Source organism: Aquarana catesbeiana, linkage group LG08, assembly GCF_042186555.1.
Source record: "Aquarana catesbeiana isolate 2022-GZ linkage group LG08, ASM4218655v1, whole genome shotgun sequence".
NCBI lineage: Eukaryota > Metazoa > Chordata > Amphibia > Anura > Ranidae > Aquarana > Aquarana catesbeiana.
Window position 1 is genome coordinate 279,223,781 of NC_133331.1, and position 23,138 is coordinate 279,246,918.

Consider the following 23,138-nt stretch of genomic DNA (forward strand, 5'->3'; position numbering starts at 1 on the left):
TGCCTCATAAGGAAAACTCCGCCCACTGGGCTGCTGTTTTCAGAGCAACCTCTAGAGAACCACCTCCTACTAGTGTAAGGGGGCCTCAGATGTATTGATTCCCTTTCGCTCGTCGGACATTTTCTTGAAGGGCAGATAAACACAGGAAGTAAGACAACGCCAACGAGTATTACCCAAATATTGCCAAGGAATAATGTTGAAATTACATTTTCTGTAGCAGTGGAACTATTTACTTGGTTTATTGACAAGCGAACTAGAGAGCGCCAATAGTATGGATCAGGCGGACATTTTACTGTAGCCTGCCTGAGGAGTTAGGAGTTGCTCTTGTAGTTCAGGAACTAGGAGGGGGTGTGAGGCTGGAGAATGGAGGTCCAGTGAAGAACAGGTAATAATGTCTTCTTATAATGAGAGAAGGGGGTCCCAGAGCTCTGTGTGGATTGGATGGGGGGATCATGTCACCTCCACACATCATCATCTTCCTACAAGTCCTCTGATGTGTAGAACATGAGATGGGGAGCTCTGCTGGGGCAGAACAGGGAGCTGTCAGAAGAATATGACATTTCATACACATTGCCATAAAGCATAGCTTCCAACTGTCCCTGATTTGGAGCAATGTCCCTCTGTCCCGCTTTCCTCCTCATTTGTCCCTCATTTTACTATCTAATCTATACACTCACTTTATTAGGTACACTTTGCTAGTATCGGGCTGGACCCCCTTTTGTCTTAGTTCTTCGTGGCATAGATTCAACAAGGTGTTGGAAACATTCCTGAGATTTTGCTCCATAGTGACATGATAACATCATGCAGTTGCTGCAGATTTGTCGGCTGCACATCCATGATGCAAATCTCCTGTTCCACCACATCCCAAATGTGCTCTATTGGATGGAGATCTGGTGACTGTGGAGGCCATTGGAGTACAGTGACCTCATTGTCATGTTCAAGAATCCAGTGGTGAGATGATTGGAGCTTTGTGACATGGTACATTATCCTGCTGGAAGGAGCCATCAGAAGATGAGGACACTGTAGTCATAAAGGGATGGACATGGTCAGCAACAATACTCAGGTAGGCCGTGGTTTTTAAATGATGCTCAATTGGTACTAAGGGACCCAAAGTGTGCCAAGAAATTATCCCCCACACCATTACACCACCACCAGATCCAAGGCAGGATGGATCCATGCTTTCATGTTGTTTACACCAAAATTCTGACCCTACCATCTGAATGTCGCAGCTGAAATCGAGACTCATCAGACCAGGCAACATTTTTCCAATCTATTGTCCAAATTTGGTGAGTCTGTGTGAATTGTAGTCTTAGTTTCCTTTTCTTAGCTGACAGGAGTGGCACCTGATGTGGTCTTCTGCTGCTGTAGCTCATCTGCTTCAAGGTTGGATGTGTTGTGCATCCAGAGATGGTATTCTGCATACCTTGGTTGTAACTAAGGATGAGCTCCGGTGTGTTCGCACACCCCACGTGCAGAGCCCGCCAGGAAGTCGGCACTGCGCTGCGCTAATCACAGGCAGTGAGACATTGACCCGATGCGCGGCTGCAGAGATCAGGAAATGTCTCACTGCCTGTGATTAGAGCAGCGCAGTGCCGACTTCCTGGCGGGCTCTACACGTGGGCTGTGCGAACACGCCAGAGCTCATCCTTAGTGGTAACGAGTGGTTATTGTTGCCTTTCTATCATCTCAAACCAGTCTGCCCATTCTCCTGTGACCTCTGACATCAACAAGGAATTTATGTCCACAAACTTCCACTCACTGGATATTTTCTCTTTTTGGGACCATTCTCTGTAAACCCGAGAGATGGTTGTGAGTGAAAATCCCAGTAGATCAGCAGTTTTTGAAATACTCAGACCAGCCCATCTGGCACCAACAACCATGGCACGTTCAAAGTCACCTAAATCCCCCTTTTTTCCCAATTCTGATGCTCGGTTTGAACTTCAGCAAGTTGTCTTCACTACGTCTAGATGCCTAAATGCATTGAGCTGCTACCATGCGATTGGTTGATTAGCAATTTGTGTTACCAAGCAATTGAACAGGTGTACCTAATAAAGTGGCTGACGAGTGTATATTTGTATATAAAATGCAATATTTAGCTTTCAAATAGTGTTTCACAGTGCTGAACCTTTCATTCAGATTCTAAATGGCTGAATTTGTAAATGTAAAAAGCAAGTAAAGGAATAGTAATGGTAAAAAAAAAACACTTGTATGTTTAACTACTTTTTTTTGTATAATTCTCCTTTAAGGGGGTGTGTCCTATGCCTATATCATGTTGCTAATGGGCGTCCCTCATTCCCATTTCAAAAAGTTGGGAGGTATGACTATGGCCATAAAGGAGTCATCATGTCCGATGCCTATGGTGGGTCCGGGCTAGACATAAAACACACCTACAGAATGTGGTTCCAAATATAGGTATCTGTCTAAGAATAACTAGAAGATATCTACCTATTCCTTGAACCAGCGTTCCTCTACTGGGGTACCACTAGCATGGGACCAAGGCTGGACCGGATTAACAACATGAGTCACCATGGTGTGGGCAGGCTGGCCTACAGCACCACAACGACCAATGACGCTCTGGGGGGCCATGAAGCACAGTGTCATTTGTTGCTATGGTTTTGGAAGCTGGCCCGTCTGCACCATGGCAACATCTGCCTGCCACCAGCATTCAGGAGAGGATGGAAGTCTGCTCCTCCTCCACACCTCTTCTGCCTCCTGCCCTCTGCTGGAGCCAAATGGTAGGTCTCTGATGTAAAGAGGAAATTTGTGCGATTGAGTGCTCTGTTACTTGGGGACAGTGTGATTGGTGGGCACTGTGATCAGGGGACTGTATGACTGGGGGCCTCCGATGTGATGAGAAGACTCTTAGCTAGGGGGCTCTCATGTGTAAGGGGGCGTCTGATGTATTGCTTCCCACTGATAAGTAACATTTACATTTTAGACTGGGTTGTCTGGAGATTTTGCATGGTACATAGGTGAATCCTATTCTGTACAGAAGAAGGAAGGGTTGACCCCAGAGAAAAGGATAGGCCATACTTGTAGGAGACGTTTCCAGCAGTCAAGAAAATATCCTTATGCCGGTGCCTCCAGCAAATAGAAGAACTTGTTATTGGGCCAGCTGTGGCTTCCTTATGGCTGAGCCGAGTACAGCCAGTAAGAAATTCTAGGCTCCTGCTGATCAGAGGAAGCTTCCCTCTGGTAAGGTACATTTATGGTCAAAGTCCTCTGATTTATTGAGTTCAGGAATCGCCAGTGAAGAGGACTGCCAATGCTACACCATACAAAGACATTTAAGCTTGTGAACCTCATTGAGACCAGAGACTAGTAAAAAAAAAAAAATTATACTCCCACCACTACAAGAATGCAAAATGTGTATTGAAATGCTGAAAGGCTCTGGATGGAGTGGTTTCTATAGGGGGTTAGGGGACACTGCAGTAGACTTGCTGGCTCTGTAGGAAATGAGTTTTCTGGATGGAGCTTTGGGTAACTGTGGGGTATGTGGTTTCTGGAGGGGGCCGGAGTCTCTCCAAAGGGCTGGAGGATTTGCAGGGGCGCTGTGTGAGACTGGAGGGCACTGCCCAGGCTGGGGGGCACTGTTGGAGGTTGGGGGCACTATGAAAGTCTTGAGGGTCTGCAGGAGGCTGAGGGACACTATGTGAGTTTGGGTAGCACTATGGGAAGTTGGAGGTCACTGTAGGGGCTGAGGACTCTACAAGATCATGGGGCCGCTGTGGGAGGTTGGGGGCATTATGGTAGCTGGGAGGCACTGTGGTAAGTTAGGAGATCAACAGCTGTCTGGAGGGCCAGGAGAAAGTAGGCTATGGCCTGCAGTGGGTCAAGGCCTGGTGGTTGAGAATCGTTCTTTTAGACAATTGTGCACTTCCATCATTCGTGGTTTGGAGAAGGCCCTTTTACAGTGTGACTGTGCCCCTGTGCACAGAGCAAGCTGTAAAAAAACAAGGTATAATGAGTATGGTGTGGAGGAACTCAACGGAGTTGCTGTCCGTTTTCATCCGATCTTCCCATAGAGTTCAGCGGGGCTCTGACAGGTCTTTCCCTGCACAGTGAACAAAGATGGACTGGTCATCTGCAGGCTCAGCGGGGATCAACGGATCGATCTCCCACTGAGCTAGTGGAGTCCGCTGAGCGGATCCCCCCTGTGTGAAAGGGGCCTAAAGGTTGAATAAAACAAAATGTAAGCAACATGGCCAACTTTATTTTTGTTTCAGATACGCCTGAAAAATGTTTGTCATTATAATGTTGATTTATTACTTGGAAAGCAAGAGGAGTATATGAAAGGACACAAGGATCTGTAGAAGGACGTCATGATGGAGAACCGGACGCTCCTCACATCACCGGGTAAGAGGAGACATTCATTTCTTGTATTGAGGATCCACCTAGATACACACATCCTCTGATATAAAGACATAAATAAACAATGTATTCAGTCAGCGTGTGTGTTTCCTACAGGTGGATCCAGTTACAGAAATCCCCCAGAGAGATGTCCCCATCCTCTGTATTCCTGGGACTCCACACAGGAACATCAGGAGATCTCGAAGGATGATCAACTATATCAAACTGAGGTTTGTAGTTAAAACTAATAATTGTCTGTTACATCATAATTCAGATGTTATTATAGATATTCTGTATTGCTGTTTATCTAGAGTGAGGAACTGTTTGTTATTAAAGTGGAAGACGAAGATGAGATGTTTATCAGTGGTGATGAGCTGTGTAAAGAGGAGGAGATCCTTCCAGAGATCAGCTCAGGTGAGAAACAAAAACGAAACCCAGAGAAGAGTCCCCGATTCTTCTTGTTTAGTCACTACAACAATCTCTTCTTCTCCCCCCTCCTCTGTTAGTAGAAGACAGTATATAGGGGAATTAAAAAGGGAAATTAAGAAAATGGGGAAGATCTTGCGTCTAATTAACAAAAGGGGCACAAACCCCTTTGTTATTTAGCAGTGATCTATTCCATGTTCTATGCTGTGCCTGTGACAGACACAACAGTAAATCCTGTAGGCCCTGCTTGTGCAGGGTAATCACCGCACGGGCAGAGAGGCCTATGAGCTGATAGCTCACATCCCTGCCAGATCAGACCTGGCTTACAGGATGTGAGCTATCAGCTCATAGGCCTCTCTGCCCGTGCGGTGATTACCCTGCACAAGCAGGGCCTACAGGATTTACTGTTGTGTCTGTCACAGGCACAGCATAGAACATGGAATAGATCACTGCTAATTAACAAAGGGGTTTGTGCCCCTTTTGTTAATTAGAAGCAAGATCTTCCCCATTTTCTCAGTTTATAAAAGCTGTGTAGGCATAAAGACTGCACCACTCTTTCTTAAGTCCCCCAAATTTCCCAAATATCAGGGATGATCAGACTGTATTACACTTCCACACTCCTCAGTAAGAAGCTTGTCTTTGTTTCCAGAACCCGAAAACTGTACAACTCCACAGAGAACTGTCAAACCAGAGGAGCAAGAAATAAAACGTGTGAAGGTTAAAGAGGAGGAAATTCCTGTAGAGATCAGCACAGGTGAGAAACAGACTAATGCAGAATTGTATTTATTGTCCATGTTCAAACAACACTATTCATTAAATATGGGTGCATCCTATAGGAGGATCCAGTAAGAGATGTCCCCGTCCTCTGTATTCCCGGGACTCCAAACAGGAACATTACAAGATCCTTCAGAATGATCAGGTAGATGTCAAGTAACTATGTGTCATATAAATCTTGTGTCCAAGAAACTTGACAATATTCTTATAATTTGTTGCTCATGTAGGAGAAAGACCTTAGCAAATATAGAACAGAAGACATGGATGGAATAGGGACAAATGAGAGGGGTGATGAACTGCACAAGGAGGAAGTATCTCCAGAGATCAACACAGGTGAGTAGAATCTAGAAAGGAGTTTTCATTTTTTGTTTAGTCGCTACCACAATCTTTTCTTCCTCCTCTCCTCCCCTGTCAGTAGACAATAATGGGTAAACAGTATAGGGAGGGGAATTAACCACTTAAGCCCCAGACCATTTGGCTGCCCAAAGACCAGAGTACTTTTTGCGATTTCGGCACTGCGTCGTTTTAACTGACAATTGCGCGGTCATGCGTCATGGCTCCCAAACAAAATTGACGTCCTTTTTTCCCCACAAATAGAGCTTTCTTTTGGTGGTATTTTATCACCTCTGCTGTTTTTATTTTTTGCGATATAAACAAAAAAATAGCGACAATTTTGAAAAAAAAAAACGCATTATTTTTTACTTTTTGCTATAAAAAATATCCCCAAAAATATATATACAAAAAACATATTTTTCCTCAGTTTAGGACGATACGTATTCTTCTACATATTTTTGGTAAAAAAATCGTAATAAGCGTTTATTGATTGGTTTGCGCAAAAGTTATAGCGTCTAAAAAATAGGGGATAGTTTTATGGCATTTTTATTAATAATTTTTTTTTTTTTACTAGTAATGGCGGCAGTCAGCGATTTTTATTGTGGCTGTGACATTATGGCAGACACATCGGACACTTTTGGCGCGATTTTGGGATCATTCACATTTATACAGCGATCAGTGCAATTAAAAATGCATTGATTACTGTGTAAACGTGACTGGCAGTGAAGGCGTTAACCACTAGGAGGCGCTGTAGTGGTTAAGTGTAGGGAGTGATTCTAACTGTGGGGGGGTGTGGCTATGTATGACACAACACTGATCACCACTCCCAATTACAGGGAGCTGTGGTCAGCGTCCTGTTACTAGGCAGAACGGGGAAATGCTTGTTTACATCAGCATTTCCCCTCTTCCTCTCGAGTCAGCGGGACCCGCGATCACACTCACGGAGGTCGCGACGGGCGCGTGCCCGCAAACCGCTTCTTAAAGGGCAACGTACAGGTACGTTAATCTGCCTGTACCTGCCCTTCTGCTGACGTATATTGTGTAAGCCGGTCGGCAAGCGGTTAATAAAGCGAAAATGGAGAAGACCCTGAGCCTAATTAACAACCAGGCGCAAGCCCCTTTGTCAATTTGGAGTGATTTGCTCCTTTCTCTATGCTGCTTCTAAGCATACAGAGTGTCGACCCCACCCCTTGCCCCCCAAAATAGGTCTAATGGCTTTGTTAATATGGTCTATACCTCTCACACCATTATAAAGGTACAGGAAGCTTTGTCTATTCCATGGTATGTAACCAGTGTGGGAACCGAGAGAAACTTGCAGTGCCGCTCTAAACTCTCCCTGCCTCTGTGACCAAGCTCCTGTGAGCGGGACGAAACATGTTAGGAGGATGTGGCTGGAGCGATGCAGGCTGAGGTCATATTCATTTACATACTAATGCACTGGGTTGGTGAGCGGCGCCCTTTCTTTATGATAATAGTTGGGAAACCAAGAGTTATAAAGCTTTCTTAGACTTTCCTTCTTAACTCATATCATTGTGTGTTACCAAACATAAAATGTGGCCAGTCTTTGCCCCCCCCCACACAAACACACACACACTCTCTGTGGTCTCTCATATATCTCAGTTCAGGGGTCTTCACTATATTTTTATTCATAGACCCCGAAGACAGCAGAGCCACTAAGAGAGGCGTCAAAGCTAACAAGAAGGAAGAAGCACATGTGAAGATTAAAGAGATCGGCATAGGTGGGTTATTATATTAAATGCTGAGTGTTATGCCCCGTACACACGGTCGGACATTGATCGGACATTCAGACAACAAAATCCATGGATTTTTTCCGACGGATGTTGGCTCAAACTTGTCTTGCATACACACGGTCGCACAAAAGTGTCGGAAAATACGATCGTTCTGAACGCGGTGACGTAAAACACGTACGTCGTGACTATAAACGGGGCAGTAGCCAATAGCTTTCGTCTCTTAATTTATTCTGAGCATGCGTGGCACTTTGTGCGTCGGATTTGTGTACACACGATTGGAATTTAAACGATCGGAAAATTTTATAGCCTGCTCTCAAACTTTGTGTGTCGGAAAGTCCGATGGAAAAAGTCCGATGGAGCCCACACACAATCGGAATTTCTGACAACACAATCCGATCGCACTTTTTCCGTCGGAAAATCCGACCGTGTGTACAGGGCATTAGTGTACAGAAAGCCCCCACAAATGCAATTTCCTGCTTGTGTGAGTGGCTCATATATTTTACCAGAATTCTGCCTTTAGATACAAGTCAAATTTATAGGCATCCACTGCAAAAGAAATCTAGGTTTTAATTGGACTCTACAGGGGTTAAATACTTCTAAAGGGATGCAGACACTGCAGCGTTTTTCATCAGAACACTAAGCGCCGGTTCACATTAGAAGCGGCACGACTTGCAGGTCGCCTCACCGAGGCGACCTGCACACGACTGCCGCGGCGACTTGCAAGACGACTTCTGTATAGAAGTCTATGCAAGTCACCCCCAAAGTAGTACAGGAACCTTTCTTCTAAATCGGAGCGACCGATCAGAACGGTTCCATTGTACAGAACGGGAGGCGACTTGTCAGGCGGCTAGGTCGCCTGACAAGTCGCCCCCGTGTGAACCGGCTCTATAGCTAACCATAGATTGATCGAAATTCATCTGGTTCAGCACGGATCTAAGGAGTGACTGGTCTCTAACAGGCTTGCTGGAAATTTTTGTGATACGGCACTGCGTTACTTTAACTGACAATTGTGCCGCCGTGCAAAGCTGTACCCAAATAAAATTGATAAACTTTTTTTCCCACAAATTTAACTTTCTTTTGGTAGTATTTGATCACCTGTGCGGTTTTTAAAAAAACGACAATTTTGAAAAAAAAAAAAAATATTTTTTACTTTCTGCTATAAAACACATCCAGTAAAAAATGTAAACAAAAAAAGTTTCCCATCAATTTAGGCCAACATGTATCCTACTACATATTTTTGGTAAAAATTAATCCCAATAAGCGTATATTTATTGGTTTGCGCAAAAGAAGATATCGCGTCTAAAAACTATGGGATATTTTTATGGCATTTTATTAATTTTTTACTAGTAATGGCGGCGATCGGTGACTTATAGTGGTACTGCAACATTGCGGCGGACAAATCGGACACTTAGGCTCGGTTCACACTGGGACGACTTGGGATCCGACTTGTCGCCCCTCAAGTCGCCCCAAGTCGCCCCAGAAAAGGTTCACATGACAGTGAATGGGAGCGTCTTAATAGACACTACTGAAGTCGCTCCGACTTCAGAGCGTACTCCCTGTACTACTTGGATCCGACTTGGTAGGCGACCTGTACCATGGAAATCAATGGAAGTCGCCTCCAAGTCGGATCTCTCTCTAAAGTCAAGCGACTTTGCAGGCAAAAAATTTTGTTTGCCCAGGCAAACCCCTCCCTCCCAGAGAGCTGATTGTCCTGTGATTGGCCACAGCCGAAGTCGCCTGTCCTGGAGGCGACTTAAAGTCGCGTTGTAATTTGCTAAAGTCGCGTTGAAGTCGCTGTGCAAAGTCGCGCTGAAGTCGTGTTGCCCCTGTGTGAATCGAGCCTAAGTGACACTTTTTTGGGAACCAGTCACACTAATACAGTGATCAGTGCTAAAAAATGTACACTGTTACTACTAATTACACTGGCAGGGAAGGGATTAACACCAGGGGCGATCAAAGGGTTAAGTGTGTCCCTAGGGGGTGCTTTCTTACTGTGTGGGGGGGGGGGTGGACTGACTCTATGAACAGAGAGATCTGTGTTCCTGCTTAGCAGGAACACAAGATCTCTCTGTTCATACCTGACAGGACGGCGATCTGCCTTTGTTTACATCGGCAGACCACCATCCTGTCTCTCTGTAGAGCGATCGTGGGTGGTGGCGGACATCGCGTCTGCCAGACCCGCTGATTGGCTCCCCCCTGGCAAATCAGCGCGCGTGCACCCCCGGTGCCTATTGCAGGAAATGACGTACAAGTTAGAAGCTGATTGACTACCATGCACAGCTGCACCAGATTCTGTGTGCAACAGTTTTAGTAAATCTCCCTTATGCCGCGTACACACGATCGGAAATTCAGCCCGCAAAAGACCGATGAGTTTTTCGTTGGAAAATATGACCGTGTGTATGCTCCATCGGACTTTTGCTGGCGAATTCCAGCAAAAGATTGAGAGCAGGTTCTCAATTTTTTCGGTCGGAAAAAGTTCCTATCCGAAAATGCGATCATCTGTGGCAATTCCGACACGCAAAATCCCTACGCATGCTCGGAAACAATTCGACGCATGCTTGGAAGCATTGAACTTCATCTTCTCGGCTCGTCGTAGTGTTTTACATCACCGTGTTCTTGACTGTCGTAAGTTCAGCAAACTTTTGCGTTACCGTGTGTATGCAAGGCAAGCTTGAGCGGAATTTCGTCGGAAAAGCCATCGTATCTTTTTCCGACGAGAAGTCCGATCGTGTGTACGCGGCATCAGAGTCTCTAAAAAGCTGTTTTAATATTTTCTCGGAGTCTTGCCTTATTGGTCTCATCTATCTCAATCCTCTAATTCTTTCCAGATGGGCGATACAGAAAGTACAACATGGAAGAAAACCATGATATCTCTCCAGATGATGAACTAGAAGATGATGACATCCCATCCAAATATCCAATCGCCCCAAACCTACATCCTGTATTTCGGAGTACAGATCAGTCCATTGATAGTGGGGTCCATTTTTGCTCTCATCGTGAGAACAATGAGGGTAGTGAATCACACCAGCCCCCAGACCCCATCTCACACCAGAGAGGTCGCCTAGGTGAGAAGCCATATTCGTGTTCGGAATGCGGTAAATGTTTTAGCTTGAGATCCGGTCTTCTGGAACATCAGAGAACTCACAGAGGAGTGAAACCGTATTTATGTTCTGAATGCGGAAAAACATTTGCAAAAAGGTCGCATCTCACAACTCATCAAAGAATTCACTCTGGGGAGAAGCCATTTTCCTGTTCGGAATGTGGTAAAAGTTTTCTTGTTAAATCGTATCTTATCAGACATGAAAAAGTTCATACCGGGGAAAACCCTTATACGTGCTCGGAGTGCGGGAAGTGTTTTTTTCAGAAACAGCATCTGCTTTCACATCAGAGGACTCACTTGGCTGAGAAGCCGTTTTCATGCACTGAGTGCGGGAAAGGTTTTTCCCAGAGTGACCATCTTCTCTCTCATCAGATAAGTCATTCAGGGGGGAAGCCTTTTTCATGCACGGAGTGCGGGAAGTGTTTTTCCCAAAGGGACCATCTTGTCTTGCATCAGATGAGTCACACAGGAAAGAAGCCGTTTTCATGTTCCGAGTGCGGAAAATGTTTTACGTGGAGACCCAACCTCATTGTACATCAGAGGACTCACACTGGGGTTAAGCCATATTCCTGTTCAGAATGCGGGAAGTGTTTTTCCCAGAGCAAAAGTCTTGCCTACCATGAGATGACTCATACAGGTGAGAAACCATATTCGTGTTCGGAGTGTGAGAAGTGCTTCTCTTTTAAACATCTACTCATTAAACACTATAGGGCTCACACAGGAGAGAAGCCTTTTTCATGTTTGGAATGTGGAAAGTGTTTCTTCGAGAGGAAACGTCTTATCTCCCATCAGAGAACCCACACCGGGGAGAAGCCATATTCCTGTCCGGAATGTGGCGAGTGTTTTCCTTCTAAACACTCGCTCACAGTTCACCATAGAGCTCACACGGGAGAGAAGCCGTTTTCATGTTCGGAATGTGCTAAATGCTTCACGACAAGATCAACTCTCGCTAAACACCTGGCGGGCCACACGGGGACCAAGCCGTTTTTCTGTTCCAGGTGCGGGAAATGTTTTTCTCGGAGATCCTCGCTCATCACACACGAAAGACTTCACACGGGGGAAAAGCCGTATTCCTGTTCTGAATGTGGGAAATGTTTTACAGATAGATCAAATCTTACTTCCCATCAAAAAATTCACACCGGTGACTTGCCATACTCGTGTACAGACTGTGGGAAAGGTTTTAAAAGGAAGTCAGACCTGGCTTCACATAGTAGTCGAATCCACAAGAGAGAACAGCTTGGCTAACGGCAGGAGAGGGACTTGCAAACGTGTTTTTCAGATGTGTATTTAGGCCTCATGTACGCTGGGTGTTTTACCCCCCCCCCAGTGCCCGAGGCTCCAGTATTTACCTTCCCATGACCCCTACATCATTAAATGACTCAGCAGGAGGGAGGGGCCACAATGTGCAGGAAGGAGGGGCTACAATGTGCAGGAGGGAGGGGCCACAATGTGCAGGAGGGAGGGGCCACGATGTGCAGGAAGGATGGGCCACGATGTGCAGGAGGGAGGGGCCACGATGTGCAGGAGGGAGGGGCCACGATGTGCAGGAAGGACGGGCCACGATGTGCAGGAGGGAGGGGCCACGATGTGCAGGAAGGAGGGGCTACAATGTGCAGGAGGGAGGGGCTACAATGTGCAGGAGGGAGGGGCCACGATGTGCAGGAAGGATGGGCCACGATGTGCAGGAGGGAGGGGCCACGATGTGCAGGAGGGAGGGGCCACGATGTGCAGGAGGGAGGGGCCACGATGTGCAGGAGGGAGGGGCCACCATGTGCAGGGGGGAGGGGCCACCATGTGCAGGAGGGAGAACAGGCACCTAACCCTCCCAGAATTGTTGAATGCTGAAAAGAGGCTGCAGCGTTACAATGGGGGGGAAGTAGACATGTGCAGAATGAAAATATGTGTTTTGTTTCAAATCAGTATTTTAAATTTGTTTAGTTAAATTTGTTTAATTCGTTTTCGGAATTTGTTTCGTTTATTCAAATTCAAATTTTCCGAGTTCTTAAAATTCGAATTAATTCAAATCAAATTGCATTCAAATTGAATTTATTCTATACAAATTTTGAAAGATGGTCATGTTCTTTCTATTCCATTGTTTGTTTTTTATTCTATTCTATTTTTTTTATTTTCTGTTGTATTCTTTTGTACTATATTCTATTCTTTTCTCTTCTATTCAAATTTATTCTATTCTATTCGGAAAACGGTTATATTGTTTTTTCGATTGTTTATGCTAGTCTATTCTTTTCTATTCAATTTTTTTTATTTTCTATTCTATTCTTTTTTATTCTATTCAAGTTTATTCTATTTGAATTTCGGAAAACAGTTATATTGTTATTTCTATTGTTTATGCTAGTCTATTCTTTTCTATTCAATTTTTTTATTTTCTGTTCTATTGTTTTCTATTCTATTCAAATTTGAATTTATTTTATTCGAAATTAGAATTTCGCAAGAAGGTTCTATTCTCTGTACAGTGTTATATTCTATTCTATTCTTTTTTCATTTATATTCTTTTCTATTCTATTCTTTTTTTAATACTTTTCTTTTCTATTTTGATCAAATTTATTCTATTTGAAATTTGAATTTCAGAAGATGGTTATATTCTTTCTATTTTATTCATTTTTTATTCTATTCTATTCCTTTATTTTCTATTCTATTTTATTCCTTTTTTTTTATTTTCTATTCTATTTTTTCTATTTTTCTATTTTTGTTCTGTTTTACTCTATTATATTCTATTCTTGTATTATCTAGTCTATTCTTTTCTATTCTATTCTTTTATTTTCTTTTCTATCTTATTCTCTTCGGAAATTTGAAAGCGATTCGAACTCGAAAACTATTCGGATTCGATTTGAAAGCTATTCTAATTCAAATTTCAATGGAAATTTTGTTTCATTATTTCGGATTTGTTTAAATTCGTTACTATTGCAATTTGGCCGAATTTCAATTTCGGAACGAAACAAACCGCACAAGTCTAGTGGGGAAGGTAGGAGACGCTGGAGTATAATACCATTTCAGTTGCATGTAAGTGGTGTTTTGAGATATGGCCTTTCTTGTGAAGAACCCGCTGTTATAGATGGGAGACATGCCATTTGAGTAAAAAAAAAAAAAAACAAAGCACTTTATAAGGACAGGGTCATATGTTGTGCTTGTATTAGGGCAGCCAATGGGGAAACAACACAGCCCTACAAGTGTTATTCTCTATGGTCTGGCCAGGCACATGGGGGACACAGACAGAGCTCATTTATATTAGCATTGCCACTGAAGAGCAATATGCAGTGGATTGTTTTTCAGCGGGCGGTTGACAGGCGGTGAGGAGACGTTATGTTGCCTACTCACTGCCTGTTTTAATTTGTAAAAGCCCGTACCACCAGTGCAGGTCCATTCACTTGAATGAGTCATGTTCAAACGAACAAGGGGATTTAATTCTTGCTGTGCTGAGCCAATCATTGTGACTGCCGCAAGTATAGAACCCCGTCCCGCTGCCTTTGCAGCTTTTGGGGGATGGTAAAACTTGGCTCAGCTGCCTGTTTTTTACTGCCACCCAACCGCACCCCTGAATGGGCAAGGTGGCACTGTACTTGAATAGCTATGATGAACCATTTAAAAACAAATAGGAAGCGAGAGAAATATCTCCCATATCAAGAGTGGGACTTTAATCGCTTGCCGACCAGCCGCCGTCATTTTATTGCGGCAGGTCAGCACGATCCCGCGAACCGTCGTAGCTATATGTCGGCTCACGGCATCGGAATAGCAGGCGCGCACACGCGCCCGCTACACAGCGAGGGTGCCGATGCTCGTGGCCGACGGTCGCGATGACTGCCAGCCACGAGCAATCAAATCCTATTAACGAGGAACCACAATCTGTCACTTTCTTTAGTCAGTCCCCTCCCCCTTCAGTTAGAAACATGTAACAGGGAACACGGTTAACCCCTTGATTGCCCCCTAGTGTAAACCCCTTCCCTGCCAATGACATTTATACAATAATCAGTGCATTTTTATAGCACTGATCGCTGTATAATTGTCAGTGGTCCCAAAAAAGTGTCCGATGTGTCCGCCATAATGTCGCAGTCCCGAAAAAAATTGCAGATCGCCGCCATTACTAGTAAAAAAAAAACTAATAAAAATGCTATAAATCTATCCCCTATTTTGTAGACGCTATAACTTTTGCGCAAACCAATCAATATACGCTTATTGCAAATTTTTTTTACCAAAAATATGTAGAAGAATACATATCGGCCTAAACTGAGAAAAAATTTGCTTTAAAAAAAAAAAATGGGGATATTTATTATAGCAAAAAGTACAAAATAGTGTTTTTTTTTTTTTTTTCAAAATTTTCTCTCTTTTTTTGTTTATAGCACAAAAAATAAAAACCGCAGAGGCGATCAAATACCACCAAAAGAAAGCTCTATTTGTGGGAAAAAAAGGATGTCAATTATGTTTGGGTGCAACATCGCACAACCGCGCAATCGTCAGTTAAAGTGACACAGTGCTGTATCGAAAAAAAATGGCCCGGTCCTTCAGCAGCCAGATTTTACGGGGCTGAAGTTGTTAAAGGGTATAATATTGTCACTGAGGGGAGCACGCAAAATGTATGAGTTAAAAAGTATTTTTATTGTACAAACATAATAAAATTAGCATAAAGAGATATAAAAGCAGATTGCAGTGTGTAATAAAAAACACAGAGCTATAGTTAACAATTGATACTTGTTTCCCGCAAGTGCATTCATATGGCTGACTTACCCACATCTAAACCATATCACCCATACCCACATCTAAACCATATCACCCATACCCACATCTAAACCATATCGCCCATACCCACATCTAAACCATATCGCCCATACCCACATCTAAACCATATCGCCCATACCCACATCTAAACCATATCACCCATACCCACATCTAAACCATATCACCCATACCCACATCTAAACCATATCGCCCATACCCACATCTAAACCATATCGCCCATACCCACATCTAAACCATATCGCCCATACCCACATCTAAACCATATCGCCCATACTCACATCTAAACCATATCACCCATACTCACATCCAAACCATATCACCCATACCCACATCTAAACCATATCACCCATACCCACATCTAAACCATATCACCCATACCCACATCTAAACTATATCACCCATACCCACATCTAAACCATATCACCCATACCCACATCTAAACTATATCACCCATACCCACATCTAAACCATATCACCCATACCCACATCTAAACCATATCGCCCATACCCACATCTAAACCATATCGCCCATACCCACATCTAAACCATATCGCCCATACCCACATCTAAACCATATCGCCCATACCCACATCTAAACCATATCGCCCATACTCACATCCAAACCATATCACCCATACTCACATCCAAACCATATCACCCATACCCACATCTAAACCATATCGCCCATACCCACATCTAAACCATATCGCCCATACCCACATCTAAACCATATCGCCCATACCCACATCTAAACCATATCACCCATACCCACATCTAAACCATATCGCCCATACCCACATCTAAACCATATCGCCCATACCCACATCTAAACCATATCACCCATACTCACATCTAAACCATATCGCCCATATTCACATCTAAACCATATCGCCCATACCCACATCTAAACCATATCACCCATACCCACATCTAAACCATATCACCCATACCCACATCTAAACCATATCGCCCATACCCACATCTAAACCATATCGCCCATACTCACATCTAAACCATATCGCCCATACCCACATCTAAACCATATCGCCCATACCCACATCTAAACCATATCGCCCATACTCACATCTAAACCATATCACCCATACTCACATCCAAACCATATCACCCATACCCACATCCAAACCATATCACCCATACCCACATCTAAACCATATCACCCATACCCACATCTAATCAACCAGACAGATACCCTAGGCATATGGGAGAGGGAAATGAACCAACACAAAAGTACTCAAGCCACATGGACATGAATAGGCACTCTTGCCTCGCTGGTCAAATCCACACTTCTACTCCCACCAGACCTGCTACCACACAGCCAATAGTACTATTTCCCTCTCCCATATCCCTAGGGTGTTTGGTTGATTAATGTGGGTATGGGTAATATTGTTTAGATGTGGGTATGTGGCGGGGGGATCTGGCTCTTTGGATGAATGTTTCCTTTGGATGGTGTTGACGCATGGATCTGTGTGATATGGGTACTACAAGTTGGGGAGGAGGCATGTATATGTATGGGGTGGGGGGGGGGGGGGCATTTGGATGTGTGTGAGTGTGTGTATTTTTTTTTTAGGGGGGGGTGGCGATTGGATTGATATATATGTACGTTACTGGTGGCACTTACTGGTATGATTTTGAATGTCTTGATGTTGATTGAGTCCGTAAACCATTACAGTGGACGCATTTTGTTTTTTTTTGTTTTTTTTTATACGTGTCTTTTATAGCTTAGTGCTTGTGCATGGTAGCCAGTGTTTGTCAGACCTGGTCCTGGGTACTGACACCATGGATTATATAGTCCGCCTATAGCAGGGATGGCGAACCTTGGCACCTCAGATGTTTTAGAACTACATTTCCTATGATGCTCAACACTACACTGCAGAGTGCATGAGCATCATGGGAAATGTAATTCCAAAACATCTGGGGTGCCAAGGTTCACCATCGCTGGCCTATAGCCCTGGGTCCTTGCATATATAGAGATAATATACAGCCATATTTTGTGGAGCAAAAATATGTGTTTGAGCATGTGTTTATAATTTTTTTTCTGTATTATCGTTTTTTTTTATTAAAATGAAAATGTAGATATATAGAGTGTTATGATTGTAATGATGTTTTTTTCTTTCAATCTAACAATAAATTGATACATACCGAGTTTCCCTGACGAAGCGGAAATACACCTCTGCGAAACCCGTTGGATTACTCTGTATTAGTCAACCATATGAATGCATTTGCTGGAAACAAGTATCAATTGTTAACTATAGCTCTGTGTTTTTGATTACACACTGCAATCTGCTTTTATATCTCTTTATCCTAATTTTATTATGTTTGTATAATAAAAATACTTTTTAACTCGTACACTTTGCGTGCTCACCTCAATGACAATATTATACGCTTTAAAGTCCTACTCTTGATATGGGAGATATTTCTATCCCTTTCTATTCGTTTTTATGCTGATTTTTCAGGATGTGGGTATTATTTGTCCCTAGAACTGGTTCAACTACAAGTTAGCTATAATGGACCTTTTGTCACAAGATTAAAAGATTTTTTTTACCGCCAACGCCCGCCCCAGTGTGAAAGCAGCCTAAAGCCTCGTACACACGAACTGATTTTCTGCTGGGAATTGTGTGATGACAGACTGTTTCCCTAAAATACAACCGTTAGTACGCTCCATCAGACAATTGTTGTCCAACTTTCGGCCAACAAACTGTGGATGGCAGGCTACTAAATTTTCAGGGGACAACGGTCTCGTCTCGTCCTCACACAAAAGTGCAAACACGCATGCTCGGAATCAGTGCTCACCAAACACGACATTAGCAGAAGGTGCCCAAAGGGTGGCGATCAAGAGCTGAAATTCCACATAGTACGTCACTACTACGTTTGTGTTTGTTGGCCGACAATTGTGTGCCGTTAATATGCAAGAAAAGTTCCTGGCACACGCCCTTCGGACAAAAGTCTGACGCTCTGTTGGCCAACAATCCAATCGTGTGTATGAGGCTTTAGTCTGTAAGACTAAAAGACTCTGTTTTTCTGTGTGTCAGACAGGTTTTTGGGCAGCGGTAGGCTGTTCCAGACCAGGTAGATAGGTTCCTGTGTTTTGCAGTTAGACACCCAAAGTGGCAAGGGTTTATTTTCTGTTTTGTTTTATTTTTGCTGTTTTTAATACCTGCACTTGTAACCACAGACTTGGAAATAAACCACTGTTTTGTTTTCACAAAGATCCTGCTGTCTGTCCGTGCATACTTCACTGTGCTGTGACCCATTCAGGGGGTCCTGCACACCCTGCTACTGAGCTAATCCCTTACAAATATATATATATATATATATATATATATACACACACAATATCTTACAAAAGTGAGTACGCCTCTCACATTTTTGTAAATATATTATTCTATCTTTTCATGTGACAACACTGAAGAAATGACACTTTGCTACAATGTAAAGTAGTGAGTGTACAGCTTGTATAACAGTGTAAATTTGCTGTCCCCTCAAAATAACTCAACACACAGCCATCAATATCTAAACCGCTGGCAATAAAAGTGAGTACACCCCTAAGTGAAAATGTCCAAATTAGGCCCAAAGTCTCAATATTTTGTGTTGCCACCATTATTTTCCAGCACAGCCTTAACCCTCTTGGGCATGGAGTTCACCAGAGCTTTACAGGTTGCCACTGGAGTCCTCTTCCACTCCTCCATGACGACATCACGGAGCTGGTGGATGGTAGAGACCTTGCGCTCCTCCACCTTCTGTTTAAGGATGCCCCACAGATGCTCAATAAGGTTTAGGTCTGGAGACATGCTTGGCCAGTCCATCACCTTTACCCTCAGCTTCTTTAGCATAGCAGTGGTGGTCTTGGAGGTGTGTTTGGGGTCGTTATGATGGAATACTGCCCTGTGGCCCAGTCTCTGAAGGGAGGGGATCATGCTTTGCTTCAGTATATCACAGTACATGTTGGCATTCATGGTTCCCTCAATGATCTGTAGCTCCCCAGTGCCGGCAGCACTCATGCAGCCCCAGACCATGACATTCCCACCACCATACTTGACTGTAGGCAAGACACACTTGTCTTTGTACTCCTCACCTGGTTGCCGCCACACACGCTTGGCACCATCTGAACCAAATAAGTTTATCTTGGTCTCATCAGACCACAGGACATGGTTCCAGTAATCCATGTCCTTAGTTTGCTTGTCTTCAGCAAACTGTTTACGGGATTTCTTGTGCATTATCTTTAGAAGAGGCTTCCTTCTGGGGCAACAGCCATGCAGACCAATTTGATGCAGTGTGCAGTGTATGGTCTCAGCACTGACAGGTTGACCCCCCACCCCTTCAACCTCTGCAGCAATGCTGGCAGCACTCATACGTCTATTTCCCAAAGACAACCTCTGGATATGACGCTGAGCACGTGACCTCAACTTCTTTGGTCGACCATGGCGAGGCCTGTTCTGAGTAGAACCTGTCCTGTTAAACCGCTGTATGGTCTTGGCCACCTTGCTGAAGCTCAGTTTCAAGCTTTTGGTTCTTCTTCTAGCCTAGGCCATCTTTATGTAGAGCAACAATTCTTTTTTTCAGATCCTCAGAGAGTTCTTTGCCATGAGGTGCCATGTTGAACTTCAAGTGACCAGTAGGAGAAAGTGAGAGCGATAACACCAAATTTAACACACCTGCTCCCCATTCACACCTGAGACCTTGTAATACTAACGAGTCACATGACACCGGAGAGGGAAAATGGCTAATTGGGCCCAATCTGGACATTTTCACTTAGAGGTGTACTTACTTTTGTTGCCAGCGGTTTAGACATTAATGGCTGTGTGTTGAGTTATTTTGAGGGGACAGCAAATTTACACTGTTATACAAGCTGTACACTCACTACTTTACATTGTAGCAAAGTGTCATTTCTTCAGTGTTGTCACAAAGCTATAATAAAATATTTACAAAAATGTGAGGGGTGTACTCACTTTTGTGAGATACTGTGTATATACACACACACAACACACACACATGGGTGTTTGAACTTTGGGGTGCACTCCTATGCCCTCAGCTGTATTTCTGTACTATCAGTATTGTGTGCATGTGCCCGCTTCCAGTTTCTATGTTATAATATGGAATCTTGTTTTGTCTGTCTTTACCTTGAATAAAAAGATGCAATTAAACATGAAGTTTATTCTGCTTATATTTTGTCTTCCCTGATTTCTCTCTTCTGTGTCATAAATATGCCAATAAAAAAAAAAAATTTTTGATTTTGTTACAAACCTTATATTAGATTTTATTATTGGGTCTCTGTGCTTCTCTAGGCAATGTGGGAAGATCATGACTGGTGGGAGGGGCTGCCAGGATGATTTAAATCTTCCTGGAAAAAAAATCACAGCACCCGGCCCCAGTACTCCTCCCAAGAGTCCTCATCCCTGAAGGAAGTAGTGGGCTGGGAGGATTTATGCAAAAATCAATATCCTTAATGAGTAGATGTCAATCAGGAGGAGTGGGTGTTTGTAGGCAGGCTTAATGTGCATGCATATCACCTTGGTAAGGCCCACTTGTGTTGCTAAGTCCCCGATACTCAGGGTTCTAATGCATTGCACAGTGCTCTCAGTTTAACAGAGGGGGCTTTCTCACAGGAGAAGAGCACTTAAACACGTCATGTGTTTTCAGGCAATGCTACTACAAAAAAGGGCCTACAAAATGCATAGGAGGCACTAAAAAGTAGACCTGCACGTTTATCGATCAACGCAGCACACAGATGTCGAATAGCACCATTAAAGTTTATGCATTGAAACATGTGTGGTCAACGTGAAACAAAAAGACAATTGGCTGCACTCCCACACAATGCAATATCGTCTTTATTGTGTCAAAAATCATTAAAAACAACCAAATACAGGCACAGGAGAAAAAAAGGTTGACGCGTTTTACATGAGATTCGTGCTTTGTCAAAACCACATGGAAATGCAATCGCTGTCTCAATATATATATATGATATTCAGAGTTAAACACAGATGTGTCCAATCTCATAATTACATTTCTTGTTTCCAGGCCTGTCATGCATATTCAGATCTTACAAAACATCACTGAAACAATTCAGGTGATACAAACATAAAAAGTGACAAAAAATGAAGAATAAAATAAAAAACATAACAAGTATCATCCTGAAAACACTAAACAATACATAACGAAGCTAAAAACATTTATAAGCATAGCAGTATTTTACTGTGGAAATTTCTGTCATCCAGACATCATATAAATATGTGTGTCCGGAGATCTGTAACTCTATTAGGAGGTCCCTACCAAGGAAAATATCCAAATCTCACATGAGTGTATATCATTACAAATGTATGCAAAGATATATACGTACGTCCATATGTTAGTGCCAAAAACTGTGTATAATAGACCACAAATAGATGTGTACTTATAAATACATACAAACACAGTATAGGCACAAAATACACACATGTAAAAGAAAAAACAGATTACAATTTAACCATATTATGTCCCATCATAAAAGGGGGAGAAAGATGCATGTATACTCATGCACATGTAGCGGCGTCACACACTGCCCCTGATAAATTCCTAATGCAACATGATATATAGAAGATATAAAACATGTAAAACAGTGCGAACACAAACAACATGCACATATATACATGTACATACAGGGGAAATCGCAAAACAATAATCAACTATTATTCATTATCTATCATAGTTAAACATAGAAATGGGTCCAAATCCCATTCGAAGTTCAAGCCTTTTGAGATTCTAGTTTGCAAGCTAATTATCCAGAAGACTTCACATGTTCAAAAAATCCTAAAACTATCACCCCCTCTTCTAGGTGTTGTAATTCTTTTTCTACCCTGTATTTGTATTAGAGATGTATTCCCATTATGGATCTTATTGAAATGTTTAGCAACATTAGTGGCATGTTCCTTTTCAGTATCACGAACATGATCATTCAATCGATCCCTTAATATCCTTGTATGACCTACATGTACCAATGTTACATTCTTTACACTTAATTAAATAATTAAGAATTGTTGAGAAACACATCCCCATTTTATATGAGGATGATGTATATACCAATATCCTGTCTAAGGGGGTCAAAGCGGTGTCCCGATGGGCTCCCTCTCTGAGTAGTACTCTATCATCTAGTGATTTTTATTCTGGCACCCCAAATAGGACATGGCTTGATTTTGTTGGCAACTATAGATGTAGAGCCAATATATGTCCATGTTGTCCACATATACCATATTTTTCACTCCATAAGAGGCACCTGACCTTAAGACGCACCTAGGTTTTAGAGTAGGAGAAAAAACAAAAAGAAAAAAAAATATTCTGAACCAAATGGTGTACTAAAATATTTACCAGTGCCCATGAAATGCAGCCTGACCTGTGCCAAAGAAATGCAAACTAGAATCTCAAAGGGCTTGAACTTCGAATGGATTTGACCCATTTCTATGATTAACTATGATAGATAATGGATAATAGTTGATTCTTGTTTCGTGATTTCCCCTGTATGTACATGTATATATGTGCATGCTGTTTGTGTTTGCACTGTTTTTTATGTTCTATATATCATGTTGCATTAGGAATATATCAGGGGCAGTGTGTGACGCAGCTACATGTGCATGAGTATACATGCATCTTTCTCCCCCTTTATG

The 23,138-nt window shown here is 42.9% G+C and overlaps 1 protein-coding gene across 1 annotated transcript; it reads left to right on the plus strand.

Annotated features, from left to right (window-relative positions):
* Positions 1-64: 64 nt before the first annotated feature.
* LOC141104503 (uncharacterized) lies at positions 65-16,999 on the plus strand. Its single transcript, XM_073594066.1, has 9 exons — positions 65-385; positions 4,227-4,356; positions 4,468-4,580; positions 4,662-4,764; positions 5,426-5,530; positions 5,613-5,695; positions 5,778-5,883; positions 7,536-7,622; positions 10,463-16,999. The coding sequence occupies exons 2-9, from the start codon at positions 4,323-4,325 to the stop codon at positions 11,977-11,979; spliced, it is 2,148 nt and encodes a 715-aa protein (XP_073450167.1). The 5' UTR covers positions 65-385; positions 4,227-4,322; the 3' UTR covers positions 11,980-16,999.
* Positions 17,000-23,138: the final 6,139 nt, after the last annotated feature.